The 25972-nt window shown below is 55.1% G+C and overlaps 4 protein-coding genes across 13 annotated transcripts; 2 read left to right on the forward strand and 2 right to left on the reverse strand.

Annotated features, from left to right (window-relative positions):
* Nucleotides 1–660: 660 nt before the first annotated feature.
* On the reverse strand, nt 661–4378 carry THOC3 (THO complex subunit 3). The gene is made up of 6 exons (XM_074838286.1): nt 4148–4378; nt 3459–3615; nt 2389–2593; nt 1876–2037; nt 1685–1785; nt 661–1364 (listed from the first exon to the last, which is right to left on the reverse strand). Exons 1-6 carry the CDS (start codon nt 4328–4330, stop codon nt 1201–1203), a joined length of 972 nt encoding a protein of 323 aa, XP_074694387.1. The 5' UTR covers nt 4331–4378; the 3' UTR covers nt 661–1200.
* An 8-nt stretch (nt 4379–4386) lies between these two features.
* SIMC1 (SUMO interacting motifs containing 1) lies at nt 4387–12520 on the forward strand. Of its 9 annotated transcripts, none has more exons than XM_074838281.1 (11): nt 4446–4577; nt 5453–5677; nt 6190–6984; nt 7222–7442; nt 8055–8169; nt 8519–8664; nt 9112–9291; nt 9774–9902; nt 10847–11003; nt 11085–11169; nt 12140–12520. In XM_074838281.1, the coding sequence occupies exons 2-11, from the start codon at nt 5666–5668 to the stop codon at nt 12358–12360; spliced, it is 2061 nt and encodes a 686-aa protein (XP_074694382.1). In that variant the 5' UTR covers nt 4446–4577; nt 5453–5665; the 3' UTR covers nt 12361–12520. The 9 variants fall into 9 exon arrangements, with proteins under 9 accessions (XP_074694385.1, XP_074694386.1, XP_074694384.1 ...); XM_074838282.1 differs by lacking the exon at nt 4446–4577 and adding an exon at nt 5210–5365; XM_074838284.1 differs by lacking the exon at nt 5453–5677 and having other exon boundaries at nt 4387–4577; nt 11724–12280.
* Nucleotides 12521–14257: 1737 nt separating this feature from the next.
* Nucleotides 14258–22145, reverse strand: KIAA1191 (KIAA1191 ortholog). The gene is made up of 7 exons (XM_074838439.1): nt 21974–22145; nt 21701–21891; nt 20229–20355; nt 18419–18543; nt 17023–17129; nt 16568–16704; nt 14258–16105 (listed from the first exon to the last, which is right to left on the reverse strand). The coding sequence occupies exons 1-7, from the start codon at nt 21999–22001 to the stop codon at nt 15897–15899; spliced, it is 924 nt and encodes a 307-aa protein (XP_074694540.1). The 5' UTR covers nt 22002–22145; the 3' UTR covers nt 14258–15896.
* A 216-nt stretch (nt 22146–22361) lies between these two features.
* On the forward strand, nt 22362–25773 carry ARL10 (ARF like GTPase 10). Of its 2 annotated transcripts, XM_074838275.1 has the most exons (4): nt 22362–23137; nt 23711–23873; nt 24068–24243; nt 24700–25773. In XM_074838275.1, the coding sequence occupies exons 1-4, from the start codon at nt 22952–22954 to the stop codon at nt 24874–24876; spliced, it is 702 nt and encodes a 233-aa protein (XP_074694376.1). In that variant the 5' UTR covers nt 22362–22951; the 3' UTR covers nt 24877–25773. The 2 variants fall into 2 exon arrangements, with proteins under 2 accessions (XP_074694376.1, XP_074694375.1); XM_074838274.1 differs by lacking the exon at nt 22362–23137 and having other exon boundaries at nt 23320–23873.
* Nucleotides 25774–25972: the final 199 nt, after the last annotated feature.

Here is a 25972-nt window from a genome sequence, read left to right on the forward strand (position 1 = left end):
TCCAGAGCCAGCCTCGGCTTTGACTGATTTGCCATCATTTACCAGCAAAGAGCTCAGCTGTTACCCAGGCAGCGTCAGCAGAGCAGTCACCTGGAAAAGCTTCTGTCAGAAGAAAATACTAGGGTAGGAAATGATAGAGATCTTGCAGGCAAGGTCTCCATCACAGGCAGGGTGTGCCCGCACCTCCTCTGCGGTGACCCTGCGACCCAGCGTGCCGAGGTTGGGGGGGGGGAATGCAACCCCACGGCTCTCCCTGGGGAGTGGGGACAGGGGACGCACTACTCGTCACCCCAACCCACCCGGGGGCCGGTGGCGTGGGGCAAGCAGTGTCTTCTGCTGGGGCCACGGCCCTGCTGCACCCATGCTGGGGGGTGCTGCCAGGCAGGAGCAGGGTGATGGGAGCAGGACAGGGCCCCGCGGCTGTCCCCATCCTCTATGCAGTGTCCCTCGTGTCCCCTGTCCCTAGCGTGGGGGCACAGCGCCGCCTGGTGGGGTGACAGCGCAGGACAACAGGCGGGGACAGTGGGGACAGGCAGGGGGTGACAAGGGGGACAGCCCCCTGACACAGACCCCTCATCAGAAAGGACCTCACCGTGGCCAAGGGGAAGGAGGCAAGGAAAGGGAGAGCAGCTCAGCACCCCCACAGCAGCCACAGGCACCTTCGTTACGGAAGAGGATTTATCAAAATTAGAAAAAACCACCACACATACAAAAAAAAAAAAAAAAAGCCCCAGCTGGGGAAACATCCCCCAACTCACACCCCCCCCACCGTCCCCTCACTGCCCCAGTGTGCAGAAGGAACAGGGGATGTCTGGGAGGGGAAGGGGCAGGCTGTGCTCCCAGGGCTGCCCTCGTCACCAGAACAGAGCTCCTCTCACGGAGGCTCCTCCTCAGCAGTCACCCTCAGTGACTGACTTTCTTTGGCCACTCACCTTTGGAACAAGCCCCCCCACGCCCCAGGGAGGAGGCAGCAGCCCTCAGACGGCAAGAGGGGCCCTGCTAGAATCCCCCCCATCCTCCCCAGCACACAAGCTGCTTTTTTACAAACGCTCCCGAGAGCAGGACACAGAGCTGAGCCAAAGGTTGCAGCACTGCCAAGGAGGCAAGGAGGGGAGCCATCTCCTTACCCCGACCTACACTAATTAAGCACTCTCCCACCCCCGAGAGCAGGGAAGCACTGCCTCCCCCGGTGCGGTTTCATTAGGAGTCGTTGGGGAGCCCGAAGAGCTTGACGGTGCCTGCCTCCCGGCTGCTGTCGTATTTGCCATCTTTGTCGTCACAGGCGAAGGCCAGCAGCGGCCTCTTCGGGTGCCAGGCCACTGTGAAGGTGGGGGACTCGCACTGCACCTCCCAGAGCTTCTCTCCTGCATGGAAAAGGGGCCACGTCAGCCTGGAGAGCCTCCGGCCCTCCGCTGCCTCGTAGCACACACCAGAGCCAAACACCTGCTGCTTCCCTCCCGCGCAGGGCAGAGGAGGAACAAACGCTGCTTCAGCGCCTTTTAATCACCTGGTGACAAGGCACAGACATGACACGCACATCTACCGGAGACTAACGAGGCAGAGGCTCCCCCTCATGGCACTCTGCTCTTCCTCAGCAGACCCATACTCCCAGTGCCCTCCCAGCTCCACCAGCACTTCTCCATCCAATTCCCTCCTTGCTGTTCCCCAAAAGCAAAACCGTTACCTGTCTCCACCTCTGCAATGTCAATGAAGTGATCTTCTGATGCTGATGCCAGCATCTTCCCATCATGGCTAAAACTCAGAGTTCGTACAGGCCAGTCAAGCCTGCAGCAACAGAGCGAAGCGGGCAGTGAGCCATCTCCCGCATAGTCACCCGAGAGGGGAGGCAAAGAGCTTCGGGACAGCACTACCTACCTCGAGAAGCACCTCACACACACCAGTTCATCCACATCCCAGAGGCTGACTAACGCGTCAGCGCTGCCCGTGGCAAAGTACTTCCCCATGGGATCAAACTTGATGCAGATGCAGTTTGAAGGATGGGCGTTGATAGACTGAATGGGTTTCAGCTCTGGGTAGCTGCCAAGAGGAAGGGAGAGGGCAGGAAGCAGTGAGAGGGGCGTAGCGCTCATCTACAAGCAGGGCAGGCACGAGGCACAGCGGGGCTGCCAGCAAACCAAGCTGGTGCAGGGCCGTGCTCTCAGAAACCTTGAGTGCTGAGTGAATGGGGCAAAGCATCAGGGTCACTCTGGGGGAGCCCTGCCCAGAACTGGGGCAACCTCAGCTCCAGGCAAGTTCATTCCCACCAGAGGGCTGGGAATCACTGGAGTGTGGGACTTTGGCTCCCCAAAAGCAACAAAGGGGCTTGTAGACAGGTATCTGCTGCAGCCAGCCCAGCTACCCTGCCCACCCGCTGCCATGGGTGCCTACCTGAGGATGTTGATGCAACCGTTTCCATTAGTGAGGAAGAACATGTTGTTATCATTGTTCCAGGAGATCTCATTCACCTCAAACTTGAACTGCTCCTCAGCTTTGGAGCGATGCGTCTTGGCATCAATGAAAGTGACCACGTCATCCTTGTTCCCCACTGCAATGGTCTGTCCGTCAGGGCTCCAACAGATGTTGATGTTCTCCCCTGGAGGGACAGAAAGGCAGCAGGTCCCTCTTCCACCCAACAATCCAAAGCAGCCACGAGTTAAGCAGACAGGCAGCTTTTATTCCTGATCCAAGGCCACAACGTACTCCACTAACTCCAACCCATTCCCAAATGGGAAAGATTGCCCAGTCTGCAGTCTAACACACAAACCCTATACAGTAGCTGTCCAGCAAACACACAGTTATCGAAAATCAAACTTGACAGAACTGCAGCTTTAAGCCAACGTGACCACATCACTGCCCTTCCCATTTCAGACAAGATGGGACCACAGCAACCACCAAACAAGGTCAACTCAAAGATCCTCTGAATCCAGTAATCTTTGAGATCCAAAAAAAGCAGAAGCCAACAATAAATACCGATGAATGAGGGTAAGAATGAGGCAGGTTGCAGCGATGCCATCTTACAATGCCATTTCCAGCCCAGACAACTCAAAACTGGGTATTTCCAAGGGCAGAGATGGCATCTAGGTTAACCAGCATATGAGTTCAAGTAATTGTTGTCTGAATCCACACAAACTTCCACCACGGCTCTCTGCAAACATGTCTTTCCCCAGTCTCCAGCCTGGCAGCCCACAGACTCCAGAGACAAGTACAGAGGACATTTTAACAGTCAGCATCGTATTTCAGCAGTTTCTCCAGTCCTGACACCACAGTAAATCAGCCCTCACATTCACTGCTGCTCCTTACAGATGGATGCAGCACAAAGGTAAAAGCAGTCGGCAAAGACGCTCCGATTGCCAATACCCACAGGAAGGGTCCAAAGCACTGTGCCACCGCAGAATGGGTCCCACGCAGCTGAGGTCCTGCTGGGACCCCACAGCCCTCCCGGTAAGACAAGGACTCACCTTTGGTATTGACAGTGGCGATGCACTTGGTGGTGCGGACATCCCAGATGCGGATGGTTTTGTCCCCGGATGCCGTGACGAAGAGGTCAGGGTTGCTGGGGTGCCAGCAGAGCTGATCCACGCTGTCCCCATGGCCCCGGTAGTTGTTCTCCTTCACCTGGAGGGAAAGGACAGCCGTTCACAGGAGGGATGAGCCCACCTCCACCCATCTCCTGCCCCCAATCCCAGTATGCTGCATCCCGCTCCGCGGCCGGTTACCGGATGGGGCAGGAGCCCAGCCCAGAGCCCCACCGCCATTTCAGTCACGCTCCCCACCCTCGGCCAGCCGGGATGGAGGAGCCCTCCCCACCTCCCCAGCCAGCCACCAGCTCCAGGCCCGGCTCCCTGGCCCCGGCATCGGCCTGCGAGGTCCTAGGCGATGCTCCTCTCCCGGCACAGACCCGAGTACCCGCTTCTAGTCCTGGTACCGACCACCGGGGCCCACTCCCGGTTCAAGCCACCTGTCCGAGCACCCAGGCTGGGGGGGGGTAGTCCCTGGTATCGACCTGGTACCGGCCCGAATCACCAGACCCAGCCCAAGTGCTCCTGGGGTGCCCCGCTAACCCGTCCAAGTGGCCACTCCAGGCGTCCCCCAGTGCCCGGTAAAGAACCGCCGCCCCCCCCACCCGTTCGGTGCCGGGAGAGCTCACCAGCCGGTCCTTCTCGAGCAGGAAGACGCTGGCGGTCTTGTCGAAGGAGCCGGAGGCGAGTCGGCGGCCGCAGCAGCTCCAGGCCACCGAGTGCACTTTGGCGCCGTGCGCCGGGAACTCGCGGCTCCGCGTGTTGGCGCGGAACAGCTCCTGCATGGCCTGCACGTAGGGGGACAGCGCCATGGCGGCGGCGCCGCGACCGGGCCCGCCGCCGCGCCCCGCCCCGCCGCCGCGACTGACGCAGCTTCCGCCGCCCCCCTAGGCCCGGCCCGGCCCGGCCCGCGGCCCGAGCGCTGCTGCCGGCCCGTGGGGGGCGGAGCCGCCGCCGCCCGCCGCGAAGATGGCTGACAGCGTCGTCCTCATAAGCGACTCGGACTCTCAGGGCAGCCGCTCGCCGCCGCCGCGGCGGCCCCCGCGTCCGCCCGCTGCGGTGAGTCGGAGCGGCCCCTCGGGCGGGGAGGGGCGGCGGGGCCGCCTGCCCCTCACCAAGATGGCGGCGCTTCCGGGGGCGCGGGCAGGGACGCGAAGCCTCAGGGGCCGTGGAGGGGCGCAGCGCCTGTCCCGGGGGCGGCGGACCCGGAGGCCCGGTCGTGCGTTCCCGGGGAGCCCGGTCCCCTCGGTCACGTCTTTCGCAGGACGGCCCCAGCCCCCAAGCATCCCCCCCAGTCTCCCCCAGGAGGGCTCCTGTCCCCTCGGCCGCCTCCCGTCAGCAGAGGTCCGGTCCCCAAGCGTGTCCCCCCGGGGTTCCAGCCCCCTCGGCCGTGTCCCCACAGGAAGATCCCAGCCACGGAGTGTCATGGTCCCCTCGGCCGCACCTCGAGGAGGGTTCCAGACCGCCGGGGCTCAGCCCCCGGGCACCCGGTCGGGCGCAGCCCCCCTCGGCGGGGCGGCCACCGTCCCCCTCACCTGGGCCACCCCGCGGCCGGGGGGACGATGGGCCGGTGCGGCGGCAGCTCGGGACACGAAGGCGGCTGGCGAGGCACAGCCCTGGATAGAGGGGGAACGGTCTGTCCGCCCCCCCGCACCGGGTGCCGTTGGCCCCGGTTCTGATGCAGTTTTCAGATACCGGCAGCTCCGCAGCGTCCGGTGCAGCAGGACCGGCCGGAGCCGGGGCAACCTCCAGCTGTCGGCTCCACCGGCTGCCCGGAGCACGCCAGGCCTGCTGGGTCCTGCCACCTCCCCGGGCTACATGTGGCCCCTCCTTGGGAAAGGCAGCAGGTCTGAGTCAGGGGAAAAAAATGGATTTAAATTGTCCGCAAAACGTGTTCCTGCTTTAAGATGCTGAAGGTTTTTTTTTTTTCTAAGAGCAAACAGGCTCTGACCCTTCCCAGGCATGTCGAGATCCTGAGAAGTGCCGTGTCCTGCCTGCCGGTGGTGCAGACAGAGCTGCCTTCCCCTGCCTGCGCCTGCTGCCCCTCGGACAGGCACGTCCTTGGAGCTCCGGGTGCTGCATCACCTGGCGTGTCCTGGATGGGAGTCCCCAAAGTCCTGGGGCTGCTGTAGCTCTGGCTTGGTGCCATGGATGTGACGGTAGCTCTGTTCCCCGCTGCTTGTGTCCGTGTAGTGGGTGAGGTCGTGCTGCAGGGTGGGATGCTGAGGGTCAGATCCTGCACTGTTCCTGCACCCCAGCAGGGCTGGCATTTCCCCATCCCAGGAAGGCTCCCAGGCCTACTGTGGGTCAAAGCGAGAGGTGTTTGGAGCAGAGGACACAGCCATTTGCCATAAGGAGCCCCGGGGGAAGCAGGGGGTTTGTCTCTGCCTGGAGCAGGGAAGAAGAGCCTGGGCTGGGCTCAGGCTCAGCCGTGCTGCCGGGGCAGGCTGACACTAGAGCTTGGGGCTGCTTCCCTGCAGGCTGTCCCATCCCCTCGGCCAGGCAGTGGGGTTTTTGCCCCTGGTTTCTCTTCCTGGGCTGATGCCAACGAGCCCCTTTTCCTGCTTGGGCTGGGGCTACGGTGCCACCATAGCAGAGGTCCCTGGCAGGGGAGGACCGAGGCACCCAGGTGCCACTGTTGCTGACAGTGCTGACCTCTCTGTCCCCACAGGAGATCATCGATCTGACCTGCGAGGACACGAGCACAGGCCCAACGCCGTGGAGCATCCTCACCATCATTGACCTGACGGACGACACACGCAGCCCTCCCCACAGCCCCGGCTGTACTGACCAGCACCCCGAGCAGGCGCCTGCTGTCCCTGAGCAGGCACCTGCTGTCCCCGAGCAGGCGCCTGCTGTCCCGGCAGCACACACATCCCATGTCCAGCTCTCATCCACCACAACACAAGAAACGGAGGCAGTGGTGGAGCCGAGCCCTCTAACACCCTGGCACGGTGCTCCCACAGAGCCCAGTGCCACCACGGACACAGCAGAAAGCACGGAGAACTGGAGCTGCTACTCGCCCCCCTCCAACTGCCACAACTCCTCCTGCAGCCCGGAGCAGAGCTGCAGCAGTACCACTTCTAACAGTGACTTGGGCTCCCTGGCCAGTGCACAGCTGGACTTAGAGCCGCTGGTGCTGGCCCTGTCCCCCTCCAGCCTGGACAGCAGCAGCAGCAGCTCAAGAGATAGTGGCCCAGAGGAAGAGACTCCCCACCTCTGCCAGCAAAGGGAGCTCCCGCCGAGGCTGAGCCCTGCCCCAGCCGTCCCCACAAGCCCAGAGAAGGCCCAAGAGCCTTTGCTGGTAGCAGATGACTTATCACCACACAAAGCAATCCAGCAAGTGACCCCAGTCAGGACCAAGGCTGACAGCAAGGCCTGGCTGAACAAACTGCACTATTTCAGGAGGAGCGGAGTCCAGCACCTCTTTCTCCAAGGCATAGCATCCAACAGGGAAACACAGCAGGTAAACAGGGTTCAGAGCAGCTGCTGCCAAGCCCAGCCAGAGCCCGCTCAAGTAGCCCCTGTGGTAGAGGATGGAGCAGGGGCAGCCCCTGCTCTGCTTCCCCTTTTGGGGGAAGCTTTGCCAGGCAGTTGGGATCTCTGGTTATTGCAGTTCCCTTCATGGTGGACCCCATGTCACAGCTGGGTTCCTCTGTGTCAGGGGAGCTGGCTTTCACCCATTGCTTTGCCTTGTATGCAGCAGGAACCTGAGCTCATCCCCAGAGGGAAGCTGAGCATGGTGCACACCACCATGGAGGAGAACTTCCTCGAGGGCACCTTGGATTTCCTGAGCGAGTTCGTCTCCTGCCAGCACTGTCCCCCCAAAGAAATTATCTCCCACCTGATCAGACAGATGCTGTTGAACTCCCACCAAGGGGAGATCCTGAAGGACACCTACATGTTGCTGATGAAGATCCAAATGTACGTGTTCCCTTTGCCACGGTGCCCTGGGGCTGGCTAGGTGTTCCCAGGGGCCTGCCCAGCATAAAGGTCCATGATCCACAGAACAGGGAGCAATTTCCCCTGTAGTCCAGGGTGATCCTCCTGCCTCCTGGTATCCACACAGGCACACCCTGGGCTGTCTGAGGGTGAGTCAGGTATAGCCTGTGACACCAGGGAGCCCTCTAGGACAGAGGAGTGTGTTTGCCTTGCTCCTGAAGCACGGATCTCATTCTTCACTGCTGTGACATGGTAGAAATGCCTTCCCTGGGCTGCAGCAGGGTCCATGGGCTGGAGGTGGCTGAAGTGGTTTCCCTGCTGCCCTCAGGGTTCCCACAGAGAGGCACAATGTTTTGTGAGGCCACAACCCAGGAGTCCTGAGCCTCTCCATGGAGTACAGCCCCAGTGAGGTGCTTCCAAAAAATGAACATAGTCAGGGGAGGAGAAAGGGAGAGGGCAGAGATGGAGAGGAGAAGGCAGGGCAGGCCCCTGAGCAAGTGGGGGTGGGAAGGGCTGGGCAAGGGCAAGGGGCTGCCATGCCTCCATGCAGACAGTCAGGGAGTTCAGCACAAATGGACAGTGCTGTCCTTGCAGGCTCCATCCAGCCAACGCTGCCACAGTGGGATGGGACTGGACGCTGCTGAAATACATCATGGAGGAACAGGTACTTGGCACTGCGTGTATTACATCCAGGACACAGCACCTGAGGGTAAGCATTGCCCCAAGGCCTCACATGGCTGTGCTCTGCTGGAAAATGGGCCGGTCCAACATGTAGTTTTATTGCAGCCGCTGAGGGCCGCAAGTCCGAGTTGGATATCCCACATGCATTCGCAGTGCTCCCTATCCTGCTGCACAGCTGGAGGCAGGTTGTGTCATCTGAAGAAGGCACAGCAACACATAAAGCCCCTGTGGGTCACAGTGGTAGAACTGAGCCAGGCAGCCCTTTCTGGAGCTATTCCTCAGTCATACACATCTGCTTATTCCCAAGACAGACAAATTCCCTGGTGCTCCTCACTCTGTGGCTCTGCCAGGCTCATACTATCTCCATCTGCCCTCAGAAGAAGCCCCCTGGCTGGCTCCTCTTCCTGCAGTACGTGGTGCAGACCCTGGAGGACGACTTCCAGCAGAACCTGAGGTTGCGCCTGCTGCAGAAGTCAATTGCCAAGAAAGTGCTTTCGTGTGACAAGTGCTTCAACAATGTCAAGTAAGGGATGCCTCCTCCTTCCCCCCATTCTCTAACCAGATGCTGAGAGGCAGGAGCTCAGGCAACATTTGTTGAGACTCTAGGTCAGACTTTCCAGGAAACAAGTTTGGGAGACAGAGGGAGGTGTAGGGCCCAGGTATAAAGAACAGGAGCAGGTTTACAAAAGCAAACTAGCAGAGAAGATGCAAGTCATTTCCACCTGCAACCTAGTGGGTTTTTCCCAGGAATGAGGTCAGATTGGCATTGCTTGAGACAGGACTGAGGAAGAGGCAGGCCTGTTGACAAGTGTATATATCTGCTGCTCAGCACAGCTGCTCCCTAACCTATCCAAGTGGGTGGGATGTATTCTTCATCCTTGGGGTCTTTCCTCAAGCTGCAAGTGGATCTAGAGGTCAGAATGCAGCACAACTGGGCCCATCCCCACTAAAGTTCCTGTTTCTGTCCCAGGGAGGTGGTCGAATGGTTGGTCATAGCAGTTACGGGAGTCGGGTTCTCCAAGCCCCAGAAGCAGCCGCAAGAAACTACGCCCTGTTCAGCAGAAGCAAGGGCCGAACACAGCTCATCTGCACCATGTCAGGCCAGCACTGACCAGGCAGAGGTGGCTCCACCAGCATTCTTCACCCAGAAGTAAGCCCCAACTTCCTGCTGGCATCATCATGGGGCCCAAGTCAGGGAGGAGCTGGAGTGGCTCCCTGTCAGGTCAGGAAGCCAGGCTGTACCTGTGACCGGTTTTGCTGGGTCTCCTTTGGGGTAGACATAGATTTGGTGAGCAAGAGACTTTCTCACCTGGTAGGAAACTGGCTCAGTAAGCATACTTCTCTTGCATGTAGCATAAGGCTGGAGCTCTTGTTCCACAGCTCAGGCTGCCCAGTGTTGCTCCACCAATGCTCAGTAGAGCCACTGAGACCTCCCGAGGGCCCATCTGGGGATTAGCTCTGCTTCCAAGAGCATCAGATTCAAAAGCCACCAAGAGATATCAAATCTAGCCTACTATGTTCCCTACGTCCCTCACTGCAAGGCACGAGGCTGAACAAGGTGCCATCCCTACCGCTCTACTTTTGCAAGCTGAGGGGTAGCGTCTCCTAGTGTTGACTGTCTCTCTAACCCAGGGTGATGCTCCTGCTCCAGCGGATGTTGTCCATCGCAGTGGAAGTGGACAGATCTCCCAACTGCAGCTCCTGTAAGATCGCAGATGTGATATTCCCGTTTATACTGAATATTCCCCTGAGAAGCCAAAGGTGAGACAAACATACACAAGGCAGCATCTGCCTGTGCAAGCAATCTTATTCCCGATTTACATCCAAGTCTGGATGCATAAAATACCATAGGGTATAGAAAGACAGGCTCGTGTTTGACCCAGCCAGCAAACATATGGCTGTTGGACTGACAGATCCCATGGAGATAGAACAGCACCAGCTGAACCCATCTCCCTAGCTCCTGTGTTGCTGAGAAAAGTTGATTCTCCCACTTGTTAAAGTTGCAGGACCTTAAAACTGTAAAGAGGGTCTGAAAAGCAGCACTCTGCATCAGCATGGTCACATACTGGCAAACATCACAAATATAATGCAGTTCTTGCAGCTCTGCCTTGACATGCTTTTGTTTGCTTCTCTAAGAAATGCAGTGTCTGAAGCCAGAGCACAAGGGCCTGACTGGTTCTAGTGTAGACACGAGACCACTAGTCCCACAGACATTTCAAACCCATGTTTGCCAGCCCCAGCAGTCAGCCCTTTTGACCCTTTTAGCAGAACTTTCTCTAAGCACACATCAGGTCTAATCAAGCCAAACTAACTCTAACCAAGCTATCGCTCCTCCCAGGACAGATCTCCTAGATCCGGCTGGCTGCTGACCCCACTTCACACTTGCCTGGCTGTGCTCCCTGCCAGTCAGCAGGAATGGGTAACTTCTGCACAGGCTGCTGGGCAGGGTGAAGTGAAGCAGCTAAGCTTGCTTCACAGACTGTACCGACCTCGAGTTGCCACAGGTCAGACTTAAGGATGTAAATATGTCCATGGCCAAGCTGCATAACAACGGTCTCTATCACATCTGGTGGTTTTCCTTCCACTGCACTGCTGGGCAGCCCCTGCAGCAGATCAGCACCAGTAGGACACCACAAACATGGCAGAGCAGTTGTCCCAGGTCAGGCTGTGCTGTGTCCCTCAGAATAAATCCCTTTGTCTTCCAGGGAAGCTTTCTTAAACACCATGGAGAGCCAGCTCCTGCGCTGCAAACTGCTAGAGCTGCTGTTCCAGCATAGCTGTGAGGTGCCCACGACCTTGCCCTTGTCTCTAGCCAAGATCCTGTACTTCCTGAGCCACTCCTCTGTGCTGCTGCAATACCAGGTATCTGGTCCAACTTCCCCTTTGCCTTGTTTTCTTATGGGAAAACCTCTTCTAATAACCAGATACTGTCTTCTGTCATAGGATGAAACAGCAACATGGCAAAAATGGGATGAGATGCTGCAGTACTTGAGTTTGATGCTGACGAGTTACCAAAATGTAATACTGGGTAAGCAGCTTGTTCTGGCCTTAATAAACATGGTCTCATCAAGAGGCTGCAGTAGAACAGCCGAAGTACCCTTCCTCTTCTCTTCCCATCACTCTTGAACTCATGGCAACTGAGTCTTAGAAATATAATGTGCCTCTGTCTGTGCTAGTAACTATTCCCAGCAGTCAGAGCAAAGAAGTCGTGTCGCATCAAGCAGAGCGCCCAACTTGCTTTGCCAAGTTTAGCCCCTAAGAAATAGCCTACTTCCTAAAGGATCTGTCCCAGCACTGAGAATTACACAAGGGTGTGCTTTGCACCCACTGTTGTCTAAGTTGCACACGCAGTGGGTGGAAGAAGAGGGTGGTTTAGGAGGAAAAGCAGAAGGCAAAGGGATGATAAAGCCAGGATACACTCAGCACTTGGTAGACGGGGCAGGGAGCACCACCCACAGTAGCCATGGAAGGAGCAGCATTTCTGACCCCGGGAGAGCAGCAGTCAGAAAACACTCCCGAAAACTTTCTGAAGTCATTTTACCAGAAAGTTCTGAAGTCTCTTCCCAATTTCTGCTGCTTTAGCCCAGGGTTAAGGCTCTCATGGAGGAATGCAGAGGAAACCACCATCTCATGTGCAGAGTCTTATTCTCCATGAAGCCCTAGACGATTACTGTTGTTAAGCTCTTTGGAGACTCTCCTCTGCAGCTGGACAGCTGTCCAGTCTGTCACTAGCACAGGAGAAAAGGATGCTACAAGCCCTGCCCACTCCCCACTTCTTGGGCTCTCTCCACATGCAGACTGACTTCCAGGAGGGGACCTTCTTCCACCAGGCTAGTCTCGTGCAGAAGCATCAAGGATAACCATGAGAGGACCAAGCACAGTTGCCAACCGCTCCTCACCGCAGCTCAGCGCTGCCTGCCACTCGCTGCGATCTGTCCCTGAACAGGTCAGGCAGCCCACTGTGCGTTGCCTCTCCCCACCAGCATTTCCTCTTGCAGAGCACTTGCGGAGCTCGCTCAACGACCGGATGGACTTGATCGTTCAGAAAGCCAAGCCCAAGCTCCAAGACGATGATGACATCAGCCATCTGGACATTCAGCTGAAGATAGAGGACTTCATCAGCCGAATGCAGCAGGTTCTGGGGCAACCTTTTCCCCTGCAGATCATGGAGAAGTTGTGCATGCTTCGGGAGTTGTTCCTCATTATCACCGCTACCTGATGGAGACCACCACTGCAGCAGGAGGCACAAAGAGCTTGGTGGTTCTTTGGAAAAGTGTCTCATTTACATGGTCTTGGAATTTCCTTTTAAACTTGCTTCATCCTACAGTTTCACAAGGCACTTTGTACACTTTTAAAAAATAAATTATTTTCATATTTGCTGAGAGTCTTCTATCTTGGTGCCAGCTCTGCCCAAATGAAGTGCAGAGCTCTGTCAGCTGTACCTTGGGATAGCATTAAACCAACACAGCCATAAACTCTGACAATAGTTTGCACAGCAAGCAAAATGCCAAATTACCTGTTCAATATTTAGGAAAAGGTAATATTATTTAAGAAAAAAAGCAGGTGTCAGCTGCAGTGAGGGCACTCACAGTGCAGCAATCCCCAAGCAATGCTGCTCAGTCCTCAGGAGAGGAACATTTCTGTTCCCAATCAAATACATCTACATGACTTTGCCCGAGGTGATTAGCATGTCAAGAGGGAGGACTGGATAGCAGCATTAGCTGAAAAGGCTGCGCCTCTTCGGGAATGCAGGGAAGTGTCTGCACTGCAGGCAAGCATGCGTGATGAATATTCAATTCAAATACACTGCCATCAACGCAAATCACAGCTGAGGTCAGGCAGCAGTTAGGCATTTCTACAGGTCTCTTCAGACACTTCAGAAGCAACACAGGTTTGCAGTGGGAGAAAGATCCCTGTAGCTACCCCCCACCCCTTTATCTGCCTCTGGGGTAGTCAAGCCTTGGCAGGGTCCTAATGAGGAGACCAGAGCCTCACAGCACAGCAAGGCCTCATCCAGAAACCTGGCTTCAGTTAGCCCAGAACTGGAAGGGTCTGACCTGGGGCTCACAGGTTTGCTCCTTGTTCTTAAGGAAGCCTCTTCCCAACTGCCAGATGTAGAACAAACGACTCATCTGCATGACACTGCCCCTCTAATCCAGGGCTAACCATCCAGGGAAAAGTGAAGGTCTGTTTTGGGAGGAGTAGCCAGAAGCATTCCCAACAGTAACCTCCCAATACTCCCTGCTCTAGAAAGCTGCTCTCCCTCCATGGTATGCTCATTCACATATATTTTCCAGTTAGGTCCTTTTAACTGGATTAGACTTCTATAATTAGATTAGAAAAGAAGCCACATTCCAGCAAGAGGTCCATAGTTGTGGATGTTACTTTTTGATCTGTTGGTCATATCCCCAAGAATGATGCTGGAGTAAAATACAGAAAGTAGAATATCACACCAAGAGGCCACACTTTAATCCCAGTCTTTCCAGACTGAACTATGAGATTAGTCTGTGTAACCTAGACATGCAGCAGCAGCCTGTACCAGAGTACCTGGGTGCTTCAGGATCTATTTCATCACTTTTAGTTCTGCGAACAGTCTAGGAGCACAGGAAACACCAGTGTTCAGCTCAGACATCCCCAGCCCTGGACAACTGTGTGCTCTATCAGCAGTACCTGGGCAGCTACAAATGCTACAGCAGCACTCAGACCAGAACTTAGAGGAAGGCAAAGCAGAGGTGGCCACACCACCGGGAGCTGGGCACCTCCAGGCAAATACCAGCCTGGCTCCCACACTTGTGCCCACCTCCACCGTACAGGTGCACATACAGCACACAAGCTGCAAGAGAAGAAGTCTCAGGAACATGAAGAATCACCATTTGAATAGCTTAAGAAAACACAAAGATTTCATGTTTAGTTTCATCTGCACAAGCCCTAAGACAGGTCTGAGTCTGGCTTTAAACCTAGTTTCCCTGTCAAAAGGGAGTTTTACAGAGCAAACATTCTACCCTAGCACAAGTGTTGCCAGAGCCTTGTTAGGCAGAACCTTGACCCCATGCTCACTGCACAGCCCCACATTTCTTCCACAGATGCTTCGCCAGCACCAACACACACCAAGAACCTCCATTCACAGGATTTTATTTTCTTGTAGCAAACAAACAAAAAAATCATACACATTAGAGACATGAATACAGACAACAAATAAATTAATGTCAAATGAGTCACTGATTGCCAAGGTGCAAATGAGTGGTGACACTGAAAACTGCTGAGTTGGGTGGGAGACTTTCAACACAACACATCACTGGCAGTGTTGTCAAAGCTCAAGAGGAAGCAAAGCCACAAAACGTGCTTCTTCAGAGGGGACAGCAGCTAGCTGAGTGAGCCAACCCTGCCTCAGCCTCCGGGAGGAATGTTTGGTTTAAGGCAGCAGAAACCCCAGAGCTCAACGGTTACCAGTTGTTAAGTAACCTCTGTATAATGTCCTGGCAACAGAGAAGCTCCCAGTACCAGATGCAAGGCTGCTGCTGCCACCTGGCAGCTACAGAAAGCCTGCTGCTGGCTGAAGGAGCTCTGCAACAACCATGAGATCAAGAGAGAGGAGACCTGTTTGCCACAGGACAGATGAAGATTACAGAGCAATGCTGCCTATATCGCTTAAGGGATTAGATGGCAGCCAGGAGTTCCTTCCACTTCTCACGAAAGCAAGTGTTAGTTGTTCCCAGTAACTGGTTCTGACTAGACCAAAAATTACATATAGCTGTATCATAGCCAGGAGGGATGTTTAACCTTGATCCGCCCTCAGTCCTCTCCCAGCCCTGCAAAATGCATTTATTTAATGTTGAGGAAACAAAAAAACCCTATTTGGGAAGTGCCACTGGTGTCTAATACACTTCTACAGAATTCATAGAGGATGTTAGGGGGAGAAAGAAAGAAAAAAAAAAAAAAATCAAGCAGCACCCAGAGTGCCAGAACATCTGTAAGTCTGTCATCTAGGAGCCAGCAGGCCAGTGTTGTTTTGCAGAAAGGAGAGAGGATTACCTCATTCAAGCCACACCAGCTCTGGTCATTTCCTTGTTTTTGGAGAAACATGAAGAGTTGGAAGAGAAGCAATTCTTGCTTGTTACTGCCAAGTCCCATTAGATTCTGCTCCCGGCCTTTCTAGAAAGTGCCTCAATGGTCACTGCTCCACTTTTCCTTTAAAAAAATTCCAAGAACAAGTACCAGGTGTTGAACTATAAGGTCACATTGGATAGTAAGGGAGTGCCACATTTAAAACTGACCCACCACATTCCCAGAGCAGCTTCCTTCTGGCAGTTAATGTTGCAGTTTTCAGTCCTTGCTTGTTTTCATCATTTTCTGCTGGTGGTCTCCACATGCCAGACAGAACCACAGTACTGCAGCACTGAGCAGGACAACAATCAGACTACAGGTAGACAAGCCAGCCTGCTTGCACACCACATGCAGTCCTGTCCCATGGAACATGATTCAAGGTTTGACTGTGGTGTAGAGTACTGGGAAGCACGTCTAGTGCAGCCTAGCAGACCGAACTGGTGCAATACAGCAGACAGGATGGTTTACATTGGTTTAGTACTAGTGCAGGAGTTTTTCCAAGACTGGCTCTAGGAGGACAGTCTTAACTGTTTTTTTTTTCTGAGATGAAGAGCTGAAGGGAGACTTTCCTATTTTACTGCAGCACAATGGGACAGGGAAGCAGAACCTAAGACACCCTGTAGCCCACTAAAGACACCAGAAGCATTCTTCCTAGAACCCAGTAGGAGTGAGCACGTTCAGATCCCGAGGCTTGATATTATGGGAACGTGGAGATTGTTTCCTCCCTTCTGCAACTGGAATGTCCATTTTGGGGGGCTTGAAGGTGACTGGATCCTCTGGCATCCTAGTAGCCTGAGCACGCATTAGCTCCATTGGGGATGGCTTCTGGGCACCCTTATAGGATTGGATGGTAAATCCTCCTGATGAAGATAAAAATCACAGCACATAAGAGCTAGGAAAACTAGCCAAGTCCTTTTTCCACTGCTGCCAGGAGTGAGCAGTGTCACTGATGCCCAACACTGCAGAAAGCCTATGCAACACCCAGCAGCTTCATGTTATCTAAAGCCTATTGCATATCAGTGGCTGGCACCTCCAGGTCTCGTTCCACCAGAGAGCAGAGAAAGACTAAAAAGTTGTCACCTCCACACCCTGTCCTTCCACTGCAGCTCAGTGCAAGTTGTTCCTACTTTCGGATCCTTGGCACAGGTTTTACCTAACTGCTTTATATTTAGGCAAAGAAATTATATGAATAGCACACATTCACAGGGTGATCCTAGAAAGTAACAAGGCAAGCAGGATAAAGCTCCAGAAATAGCTAGCAAGTTTGTTGCGTGACAGTTCGCCCCTAGCTCTTGCACAGTGGGAGATTTTAGAGGACGTACCTGGATCAGTGGTGGATTTCTGGATGGCTTTGGGTCCAAAAAAGCTCCATCTTTCTGATGGCAATTTGTCTCCACCAGCTTCCATGGCAAAGTCTGGGCCAGGGAGAGAAGTCGAGGATCCCTGACTAAACCAACCCCTAGGGAAAAATCATTGAGATGTATAAAACACGAGAATACATACTTCAAGTGGCCCCACTGTGTCAGGAACTTTACATGTAATTATCAGGGGCAATTTAAACTATCTTAATAGGTTTGTTACCACCCAGGACGAAGATATGTTTGTTTAAGTTCCACAGGCTTTAAACATTTGAACCTATTCAATACAGATCCACAGCAAGCTCTGAATTTCACCCCACAGCCAGTCCCTCACTGGGTAAGAAGGTTATTTGTAGCAGCTCCCACCTCACCAACCTGTAGGAAACTGAAGGAGGCAGTGGTCTGCCAGAACAGAGTACCTGTTTTTATGCTTAGGAGAAGAATGGGGAGTGCTGCTTGGAGTGGACTGAGCAGAAGAAGTCTGTTTGTCATCTTTCGTCATCTCTCCACTCTGCATTTTTAGCTTCTGTTAGGAGAGGCAAGAGAAACACAGAAGCAACAAAGCTTAAATACAAGACATAAGGAATAAACAGCCTGTTTTATTGTCAAAACTGGACAATTGTTTATATCACAGGTGATAAAGGATTTAAATGTCACTTCACCTAAAGCTAAACCCAGTATTACAATACTTGCATACACCCCTTAAGCTTCTTTCCACATCAGATATAAGCATTTTGGAAGTCTGCTATGCTCAAGACACATCCTCCAGGCTAGAGAAAGCAAAATAACACCTACAACTTACTCTGCAATTCAGCATCACTACCCACCAGTAATGCACTGCTTAATACCAGCATTCATAGGGAGGCTGTAGATGTAGCAGAGCTAGGCAGTTCAGCTACCTGGTAACAAGCCCAGGTGTCACAGCAGCCATTTGTCTGCAGCACTTCTCAGAGCAACGAAGCTTTCAGTCCCACAAGTTCTCTAATGAAGGTGAGACCAGACCTTGTATAGAAGGTACAAGGTGTATGAGTGCTAGACCCTGAGAAGTAATTCACATACAGCAGGATGGAAACACTGCTCTAGAACACCGAGATGAACCGCATTTGAAAAGCATGCCTGGTCATAAAATAAACAGGAACTGGGCGTATGTGAACCAGGTTATTACAAGTCAGACAGTACAAATTGAACTTTGAAAAAGTCACTTGAAGGGCAGTTATAGTTCAAACACCGACACAGGCACCTTCTCAAAATGTTTCCTGTGGCTATCCAAGCCACACTAATGCAATTTGCCAACACTGTTATTGAAACTTTGACCTTGTGGGAGTACACTTGGAGAGTTCACTATTAAACTCCAACTGCAAGATTACTGGGGGCAACTGAGCTCATCAGAAGCATGTTGATTCAAGACTTTTGTCTTTATTTCCAGTAAGAGGCAAGCCCAATTTCATCTGCTAACTTCCACATCAGAAATACACGGTTTACATGTTCTCTTGGGACAGTTACACAGTCAATCACAGGGCACCAAAGGTACAGCAAGAAACTAGATTCTGTGTAGGGATGTACCCACTTGGAAAGACACTGACAGTCTGACATGGCTGTGGAATGAGATAGATTTCAGAAAAAAGTTTGTTTCAAAACTATAAAGGCTAGCACTAACTTTAAAATATAAGTAGGTAACCTTTTTTTACACAATGAGCTAAAAGCCTTCAGTGGAAGCAGTTTAAGCAGAGTTCTAGTGACGTGCTCCAAAAGTTACGTCACCAGATAGGCGTTAAGCTAGTACAACAGAGGAATTCAGTGCAAAACAAGCCTTACGTGGACTGCCTCAGCCACCCGGTGATACTTGGTCTCCTCAGTAGTGAGGCCTTTGTGGGGAGTGTAGCCAGCGTCTCTCAGCCCTGCCTGCTGCTCAAAGCGCTGAATGCTCTCCTGAGTCTGCTCTGGAACGGACAAGAGCACATATTCACACAGAAATGCCACCACAAGCAGTTCTAGCACACAAAGGCAACTTAAGCAACTGAATGTAAGACCCTTTTTTCATCATTCATACCTACATGTCATGATGAGTTGACAGAGGCAGCAAGATAAAGCTAAGGAGATACTCTGAATTGAAAACTATCCTGAGTCATAGGGCTGAGTCAGATCAACAATGATTTGTCCCAAATCACCAGATGTATTACAAATGCAACACGTGTAATTAAACCTATCTCACCCAAGAAGCTGCATCACTCCTAATTATAACTTTCTAAATCTAGGAGACCCCAATAAACTGGATATTAAGTGATCCTCTAGATTCAAGGCAGGTTTTTTTGGCCAACAAAAAAAACGAAGTTTTTCACCACCCCCACTATGTAATCTGACAGTCACAGCCTTGCAGAACAGGTGGTAGAGACTCCCAGTGATTCTAGATGAGGTAAAATAAGCTATTTCAGCCAAATAGAGAACCAGCATCTAATACACTGATATCAACTTCCATTCTGAAAAATATAAGCACTTCCCCCCCACTACCATCATAAGATGTTCACTCCCTAGTGGAACTAAGAAACAAGTCAAAAGGAATTAGAGCACAGAAAGATTACTGGAAAAGCCCAACGTCTTCTTTAAAACAGATAACACTTCCCATATTAATGTTATTTGCAGGGATAATGCACTGTATATATAAGAAACCTAAAGGACCTTTGTTAATTTCTAACCTGTGACTGAATGTTCTTCCTGAGAGCCATAGGCTGGGGCTCCTGACTTCTTATAACACAAGAAGATTTTTAGGCCATCATGGTTTTAACTAGATTAGTATTTTATCATTAGACTAGAACAGGAGCTGCTGTCCAGAAGAGAGCCTATGCTCCTGGACGTTATTTTCTGATATGTTGGTTGAGTTATTTTTGAGCCAAGACTGAAATAAGTGCAAATGTATAGCTATTCTAAAATGCTGGTCTGAAAAATCCAGAAGCCTTTACAAGCACAGCTTGGAGGAAAAGATGAAGCTCATATCCCAGCTACTAAGAGGCAGCAGGGACAGATTAACACATGAATAATTCCTCATTGCAAATGGGCATGTCTTCTCTGCACACATAACTGACCCAATTTGATTTTAAAGGATCATGCTTTAGGAGGTTTGTTTTTTTTAAAGTGTTACTGTTAAGAGACAGCTGCTGCTGCTATTAACTAACATAAATGCCAGCAAGTGCTCCATTAGCACAGTATGTCAGCTCTCCACACCACTTTGGTTAATTTTAGAGCTCTACCTGTCATTCAGAAATAGAAAGTTAATAAGCAAACAGAGCAGCAGCAGCCGCCGCCTCTGCACTCCAGCAACAAGGCGGCACAGACTGCCATGTCCTATCAGCAGATAATGTGCCCTGCACGCCTCCCCGTCACCCCCCTCCAGCGCCTGGAAACACGGAGGCACTAACTGTGGCCTATTCCCTAGTTCCTTGCTTCCTTCTAGAAGCATCCTCCAAAGAAAACCTCATACAGCTCAAGAGGAAGTCTGAAGGTTCAGGTTCAGGTCCGAACCCACAAGCTCTCCAGTAACTCCGGTAGTTACCTTGAGGTGTTACCAAGCTATAGAGCACACTCATGCCCACACCCCATTAGCCACCACATCAGAGGTGAGCATTCTTACTTGTAATGAGAGAGTTCATGATGATATGAGTGGCCTTGGCCTTCACCACAGGTATCTTGTTCACACTTTCAGTAGACGATGAAGGAGTTATGACAGGTGCATTCATATTGGCATCCCCTTCCTCAAGCTGCAGGGAAGAAGGAGGGGACAGTTTAAGATGAGAAAGTATCTCAGCACCTTGCCAGGACACATCTTTAACTACTCAAATGAGACAAGGCCAAGCTGCCCTAGCAGCTAGCCTACATCCCACGGGAGAAACCCGCACACTGTTCTCACTACAGTGCAGGAACATCTAGAGCTTGAACTTTGTAATTCTTAGCCATGGACAAGCAACTTGCATCCAACATCTGAAAATCTACCAGGCTCAGAGCCAACAAGTTGTTAGCCTAAGTATAAAAAGGTCAACAGGAAAGAAACCAGAACATATCTACTTCCATTTTAATAACTGCAAATCAGACTTCAAGGTCAACTGGGCAAGAGCACCCTTCCATGGACAGCTCAAACACAAGCTATTTACAGAACAGCAGTCACACAGATGAGAGGCTGGTGTTTAGATCTTGTTTTCCCCCCTCATTCCTTGTATCAGTTTCCTGCTCAGTGTATCTAGTGGTCACAGCTCTACCACTGATTATGAGACCCTAGCAACAAAGAACCAGACAATGAATGGTAGAAAACAAGAAGTCCTGTGAAACACAGACTTCCTCCTCCTAACACAGGAGTTACTGTTTCCTGACATGACAGTTTTCTTTTTGCGCCAAGCCACAACTTTAGGTTTTCTTCCACGAGAAAGATTTTAAAACAAAATAAGGTGAAAAGTAAAGGTTAAACTTAAAAGGATGCAGAGTTATCTACTTCCATTCAACATCATTTAACTTCACTTCAAACTTAGAAAACAGCCTCTAAAGTTAGAAGAGTTGGTCCTGCACTCAAAAGCATCCCCATAGTAATTTCATACAGTTTGGGTCGGAAGGGACCTTCAAAGATCATCTAGACCAGCCCCCCTGCTGCAGGCACAACATCTTTCACACAATCAGGCTGCTCAAAGCATCATCCCACCAGAGTCTGAACACTTCCAGGGAGGGGGTATCCACAACCTCTCCGGGCAACCTCTTCCAGTGCCTCACCACCCTCACCATAAAGAATTTACATCCAACCTAAACCTACTCTTTTGCTCTGGTTTAATTACACCTGGTTACAGCTTGAAGTTTCTTTACCCATAAGCAAGGAGGCTCACACAACACACCTATCTCAGCCATACCTCAGGGTTCTCACAACTGGGCCAGGCAGCAAAGCCAGTCTCTTGTCCCCAGCCCCTCCCGAGGGCTCCCAGGGCCCAGGAGGTCTCTGCTGCGGAGCCTGGGGGGCGCAGCTCACCCGGTGCGGGGCACCGGCCAGGCAGGAGGGCTGACGGGGGCACAGGGGCCGCTCCCAGGCCACGGCCAGGGCCACCGCGGCAACCGGCCGGCCCGTACCTTCGAGAGCTCCTGGTACTTGCGCTCGGGGATGACCGGCTGCTTCCAGAGGACGTTGGCGCACAGGTCGGCGGGCGGCGGCGTCATGGGCGCCGTGTCCTCCAGGGCGTCGTCGTAGCTGAAGGCCCGCCGCGGCACGCCGACGGGCAGCGACATCTTGCCCGGGCGGGCCCCGCCGCCCTGCTCCAGCGCTGCGAACAGAGAGGGCAGCGCTCAGCGCCGCCGCGGCCTACCCGGGCCGGTGGGGAGCGCGGGGGGAAGAGGGGGCCTTACCGGGAGCGTCCGGCTGCCGCGAGTTCATGGCGGCGGCAGCGCCGCGGCTCGGCTGAGCCTAGCGAGGCTCGGCGGGGGGCGGCGGGCCGGGGGCCGGCGGGCCGCGCGGTGCCATGGCGGAGCCCGCGCGGTACCGGGACTCAGGGCCGCAGCCTCCGCCACCGGAGGGGAGGGGCGAGGGCACCGCCCCCGCGGGAGCGCCCTTGTGGGCGCGCGGATCTCGCGAGAGCTGGTGGCGGCGCGCGGGGCACGCCGGGAGGTGTGGTTCGGGCCGGGGGGTGGGGCCACGCTGAGGGGGCGGGGTCGACCGGAGGGGGCGGGCCCGGAGGGCGGGGCTTGGGGTGGGCATGGCTGCCCGTCCCTGCCGGACCTCGCTGCCCGCCGCTGCCCGCCCTGGCACCGCACACCCGCCGCCTGCTCCTGCCCGCTCCCATCCCCTGCCTGACCGCTCACCGGCTCTGCCGACAGAACGTGCGGCCCCGCCCGAGGGGTGCCCAGTCCACCCATGGCCCCACAGCGGGGCTGGGGGTCCCTTGCTGCCCTTCTGCAACCGCCCCGAGGGCCGCGGGGGGCGGGCATGGTGGCTCCAAGGAAGGTCCCGCAGCCCCTGGCGCGGGGCAGGGACGCGTTGCGCCACTGGGGAGGACGGAGGACTAAGGTGTCCCGTGGGCAGCGGGTGCAACCGCTGGGCCTGTTGTGCTGGGTGTGGGGCCTGGGGGCGGCTCACGTGTCAGCACACTGGACGGCCTCCCTCCCCCCTTCTTCTCCCCACCATTTCTTCATATTTCTTCATATCCATCCATCCACCCATCCCTCCTTCTCCCCTGGGGTCGGAGCGGCCCCTTTAAGCGTGACCGTGACGTCAGGGGCGGGCACAGCTGGCTCCCGGCCCGCGGGCACAGCTGGCGGAGGGGGGGGCACAGCTGCGTGGCGGCCGCGTGCTGCCGGTGCCGGTGCCGGTGCCGCTGCGAGTGCCGCATGGCTCCGCCCGGCGCCCTCCGAGACCTGACGCTGGCCCTGGGGGCCGCCGTGGCCGCCTTCGGCTCCCTCCTCTTCATCGCCTGGAAGATCTATTTCCGCGGCATCGGCACCGGCATCGGCTGGAGCGACTGGTGGGAGCGGGAGCTGCAGGAGCTGCGGAACCGAGCTCCCCCCGGCGACGCGGTAAGGAGGGGACGGACCCTCGCCGGGACCCCCGGCCCATCGCGGGGCGGGAAGGACACAAGGTCGGGATCTCCCCGGGATCCCCTATACCGGGAGCCCCCTACCGAGGACGGGTCAGGGGGGCCGGGATCCCTCCGGGTTCCTCACACCCCGGAAACCGTGAAGCTGGGGTAGGAGCAGGGAGTCGGGATCGCCCCGGTGATCACCAGGCTGGGGAGGGCTCTGGGTGGCCAGTGGGATCCCTCTGAGCACGTGGGGCTGGGGAAGGGGGCACAGGGTCAGAATGCCCTTGGGATCTCACACCGGGATCCCCGAGCCGGTCAGCCTGGGTTTTCCAGGATATTCTGCAGGGTGATGGCCCTTGGGGACCCTCCTGCAGCCCATCCTGCTGGGAAGGGGTCCTCAGTCTGGACCACCCCTGGAGCCCACTGGGTTGGAGATGGGTGTGCAGAGGCTGGGGGGGCTGGCAAGGACCCCTTGCTGCCGGCTGGTCCCTCAACCAGCTGCCTGAGCATCGGGCTGTGGGTCCTGGGACCGGCCCCCCCCCACCCCACTCCCTGTGGCACCCCACAGCTGGACTGGCGGCAGGTGCTGGTGCTGGGGCTGGACGGGGCCGGGAAGAGCAGCGTCGTGCACTACATCTGCAGCCAGACGGCCAGGGAGCACATCGCACCCACCCGCAGCTTCAACTCTGCCCAGCTCTACGTCGAGGGGCTGGAGATGGACCTGCTGGAGGGTAAGGCTGGCCTGGCCCCGCCGTGTCCCCTGGGGCTGGGTCTGTACAGCCTGGAGGGTCCCCCCGCCTGCCGGCACCAGGCTGGGGTGCAGAGCATCCCAGGTGATGGGAGTTCTGTCTCCCTGGGGTGCTACGGGGAGGCGGCAGCCCCGCTCCTCCCCATACCAGTGCCTGATCCTGCCCGTCTCCCGCAGTGGGTGGCAGCCAGAACCTGCGAGTGTACTGGCCCCACTACCTGAGCCAGGCCCACGTGCTGGTGTTCGTGGTGGACTCGGTGGACAGGTCGCGCCTGCTGACGGCACGCCAGGAGCTGCACACACTGCTGGCCGCGGAGCCCCGGCTGCCCCTGGTCGTGCTGGCCAACAAGCAGGTGGGTATCCATCTGTCTGCCCGCCTGACCCCACAGCTGCTCCCGGGGCTGTTTCCAGCAAAACTGTCTATCCCCAGAGCCCCGAGGGGAAATCCTAATGCCCAGAATCTGCCAGCTCTTGCAAAATCTGATTTCTCAGGGCCTGTCTTCTTCAGTCTTCAACAGGCGGCGTTGGCTGCCATTACCAGTGTGACAGTTAACGAGTTTTAGGAGAGCACCCCGGTAACAGTGTGCAAAATCCCCAAAGGGAAATACATTCCCCAGGCAGGCAACCAAGCGCATGCCTGGTGCTGCTTAGCATTAGCTTGCGCCAAAGCCACACCAACGCAAGAGCGAGGCAGCCCTGCCTGTGCGTGATCCCTGCCAGGACCACACAGGCAGGACGGGCTCCTGCCAGCCGGCAGCGCTGCTCCTGGCGCTGGTCCCCTCCCGAGCAGCCGTCTCTCTCCCCTGCAGGACAAGAGTGATGCCCTGAGCGCGGCAGAGCTGCGGGAGGAGCTGGCCCTGCACACTCTCAGTGAGCAGCGGGAGCTCTTCCTCCTGCCCACCAGCGCGACCTGGGCCAGCCTGAGCACTGCCACCAGCGTCCTACGTGTGAAGAGCCTGTTGGTCACCCTGCTCTCCCAGCCCTGAACCCATGCTGGGGGGGGACAGGCTCCCACCTCCGGCACGGTTCCTCTTTGGGGTCTGTGGTGCAAGGATGGAGGTGGCTGGGTGGGTGCAGCTGAAGCTCAGACTCCCTGGTAGCAGGCTGACAGTCCTGGGGTGTTTGCTGCACCCCATGAGGTTTGGGGTTGAGCTGCGGCACAGCTGCCCTCAGGGAACACGAGCAGCAGGCTCTGCTCTCTGCTGTGGGGAGAGGGCAGCCGCCTTCGCCACTTCAGGGACAAAATCTCCCTTGGGATGGAGGCACAGGCACAGCTCTTACCTCCTGGTGAGTGGGAATGTGCAGCACAGGGCAGGGCCCCACAGCTTCATGGCAGCCCTGCAGGATATTAAATGAATGGGGCTGAATAAGCGAGGTAACCCTCTCATCCGCTGGCACAGACAGGCCATCCCAGGAGATGGGCTCTCCTTCCTGAAAAACTTGAGGAGTTACTGGTGGCGCAGCCCTGCCGGTACAGTGCGCACCAGTGGAAATAACCCGCTCAGGACGTCCCTCACTGGGGCTGAGCACAGCTCTCAATTCCCCCACTATTTAAAGCCCTGTTTAGGGGAGATGAAGGCAGGTATCAGGCAGCTCTGCACTGTCCCTTCACCCTGAACAGGGGTAAAGACACTGTTTGGTAGGAGCAGCACCCAGCAGGCATTTCCCCCCCTGCCTGGTCTCCCTCCCTCTCAGCTGCCCCAGGGAGAAGGGGAAGGAGCTGGGCTCAGGACCGCAGGAAGCCCTGCCTGCAGGCAGCAGGAAAACTGACTGTGGAGGCCAGGGAGCACATCAGGGACAGGGAGTACGCACCGGCCAGTCTCTGCTGCGAAACCTTTTGTACAGTCGCTTCCTTTTGTCAATAAAAGAGGCTGATCACTCTGCGCTGCTCTCCAGCTCCTTGGCAGGGAAGGGGCCCCCAACCCGCTCTCCCAGGCTGCGGGCAGGAAGGTTGCTCACGGAGAAGGAAGCAGCATGTGGCCCAGCTCCAACTTCTGCTGCCTACAGGGAAATCAGCAAAGGCTCAAGTGCTGCCTGCACCCCACGGGCCCCCAGCCCTGCTGCTGCAGAGGGTGACATACA

The sequence above is a fragment of the Strix aluco genome, chromosome 13 (genome assembly GCF_031877795.1).
Source record: "Strix aluco isolate bStrAlu1 chromosome 13, bStrAlu1.hap1, whole genome shotgun sequence".
NCBI classification, from domain to species: domain Eukaryota; kingdom Metazoa; phylum Chordata; class Aves; order Strigiformes; family Strigidae; genus Strix; species Strix aluco.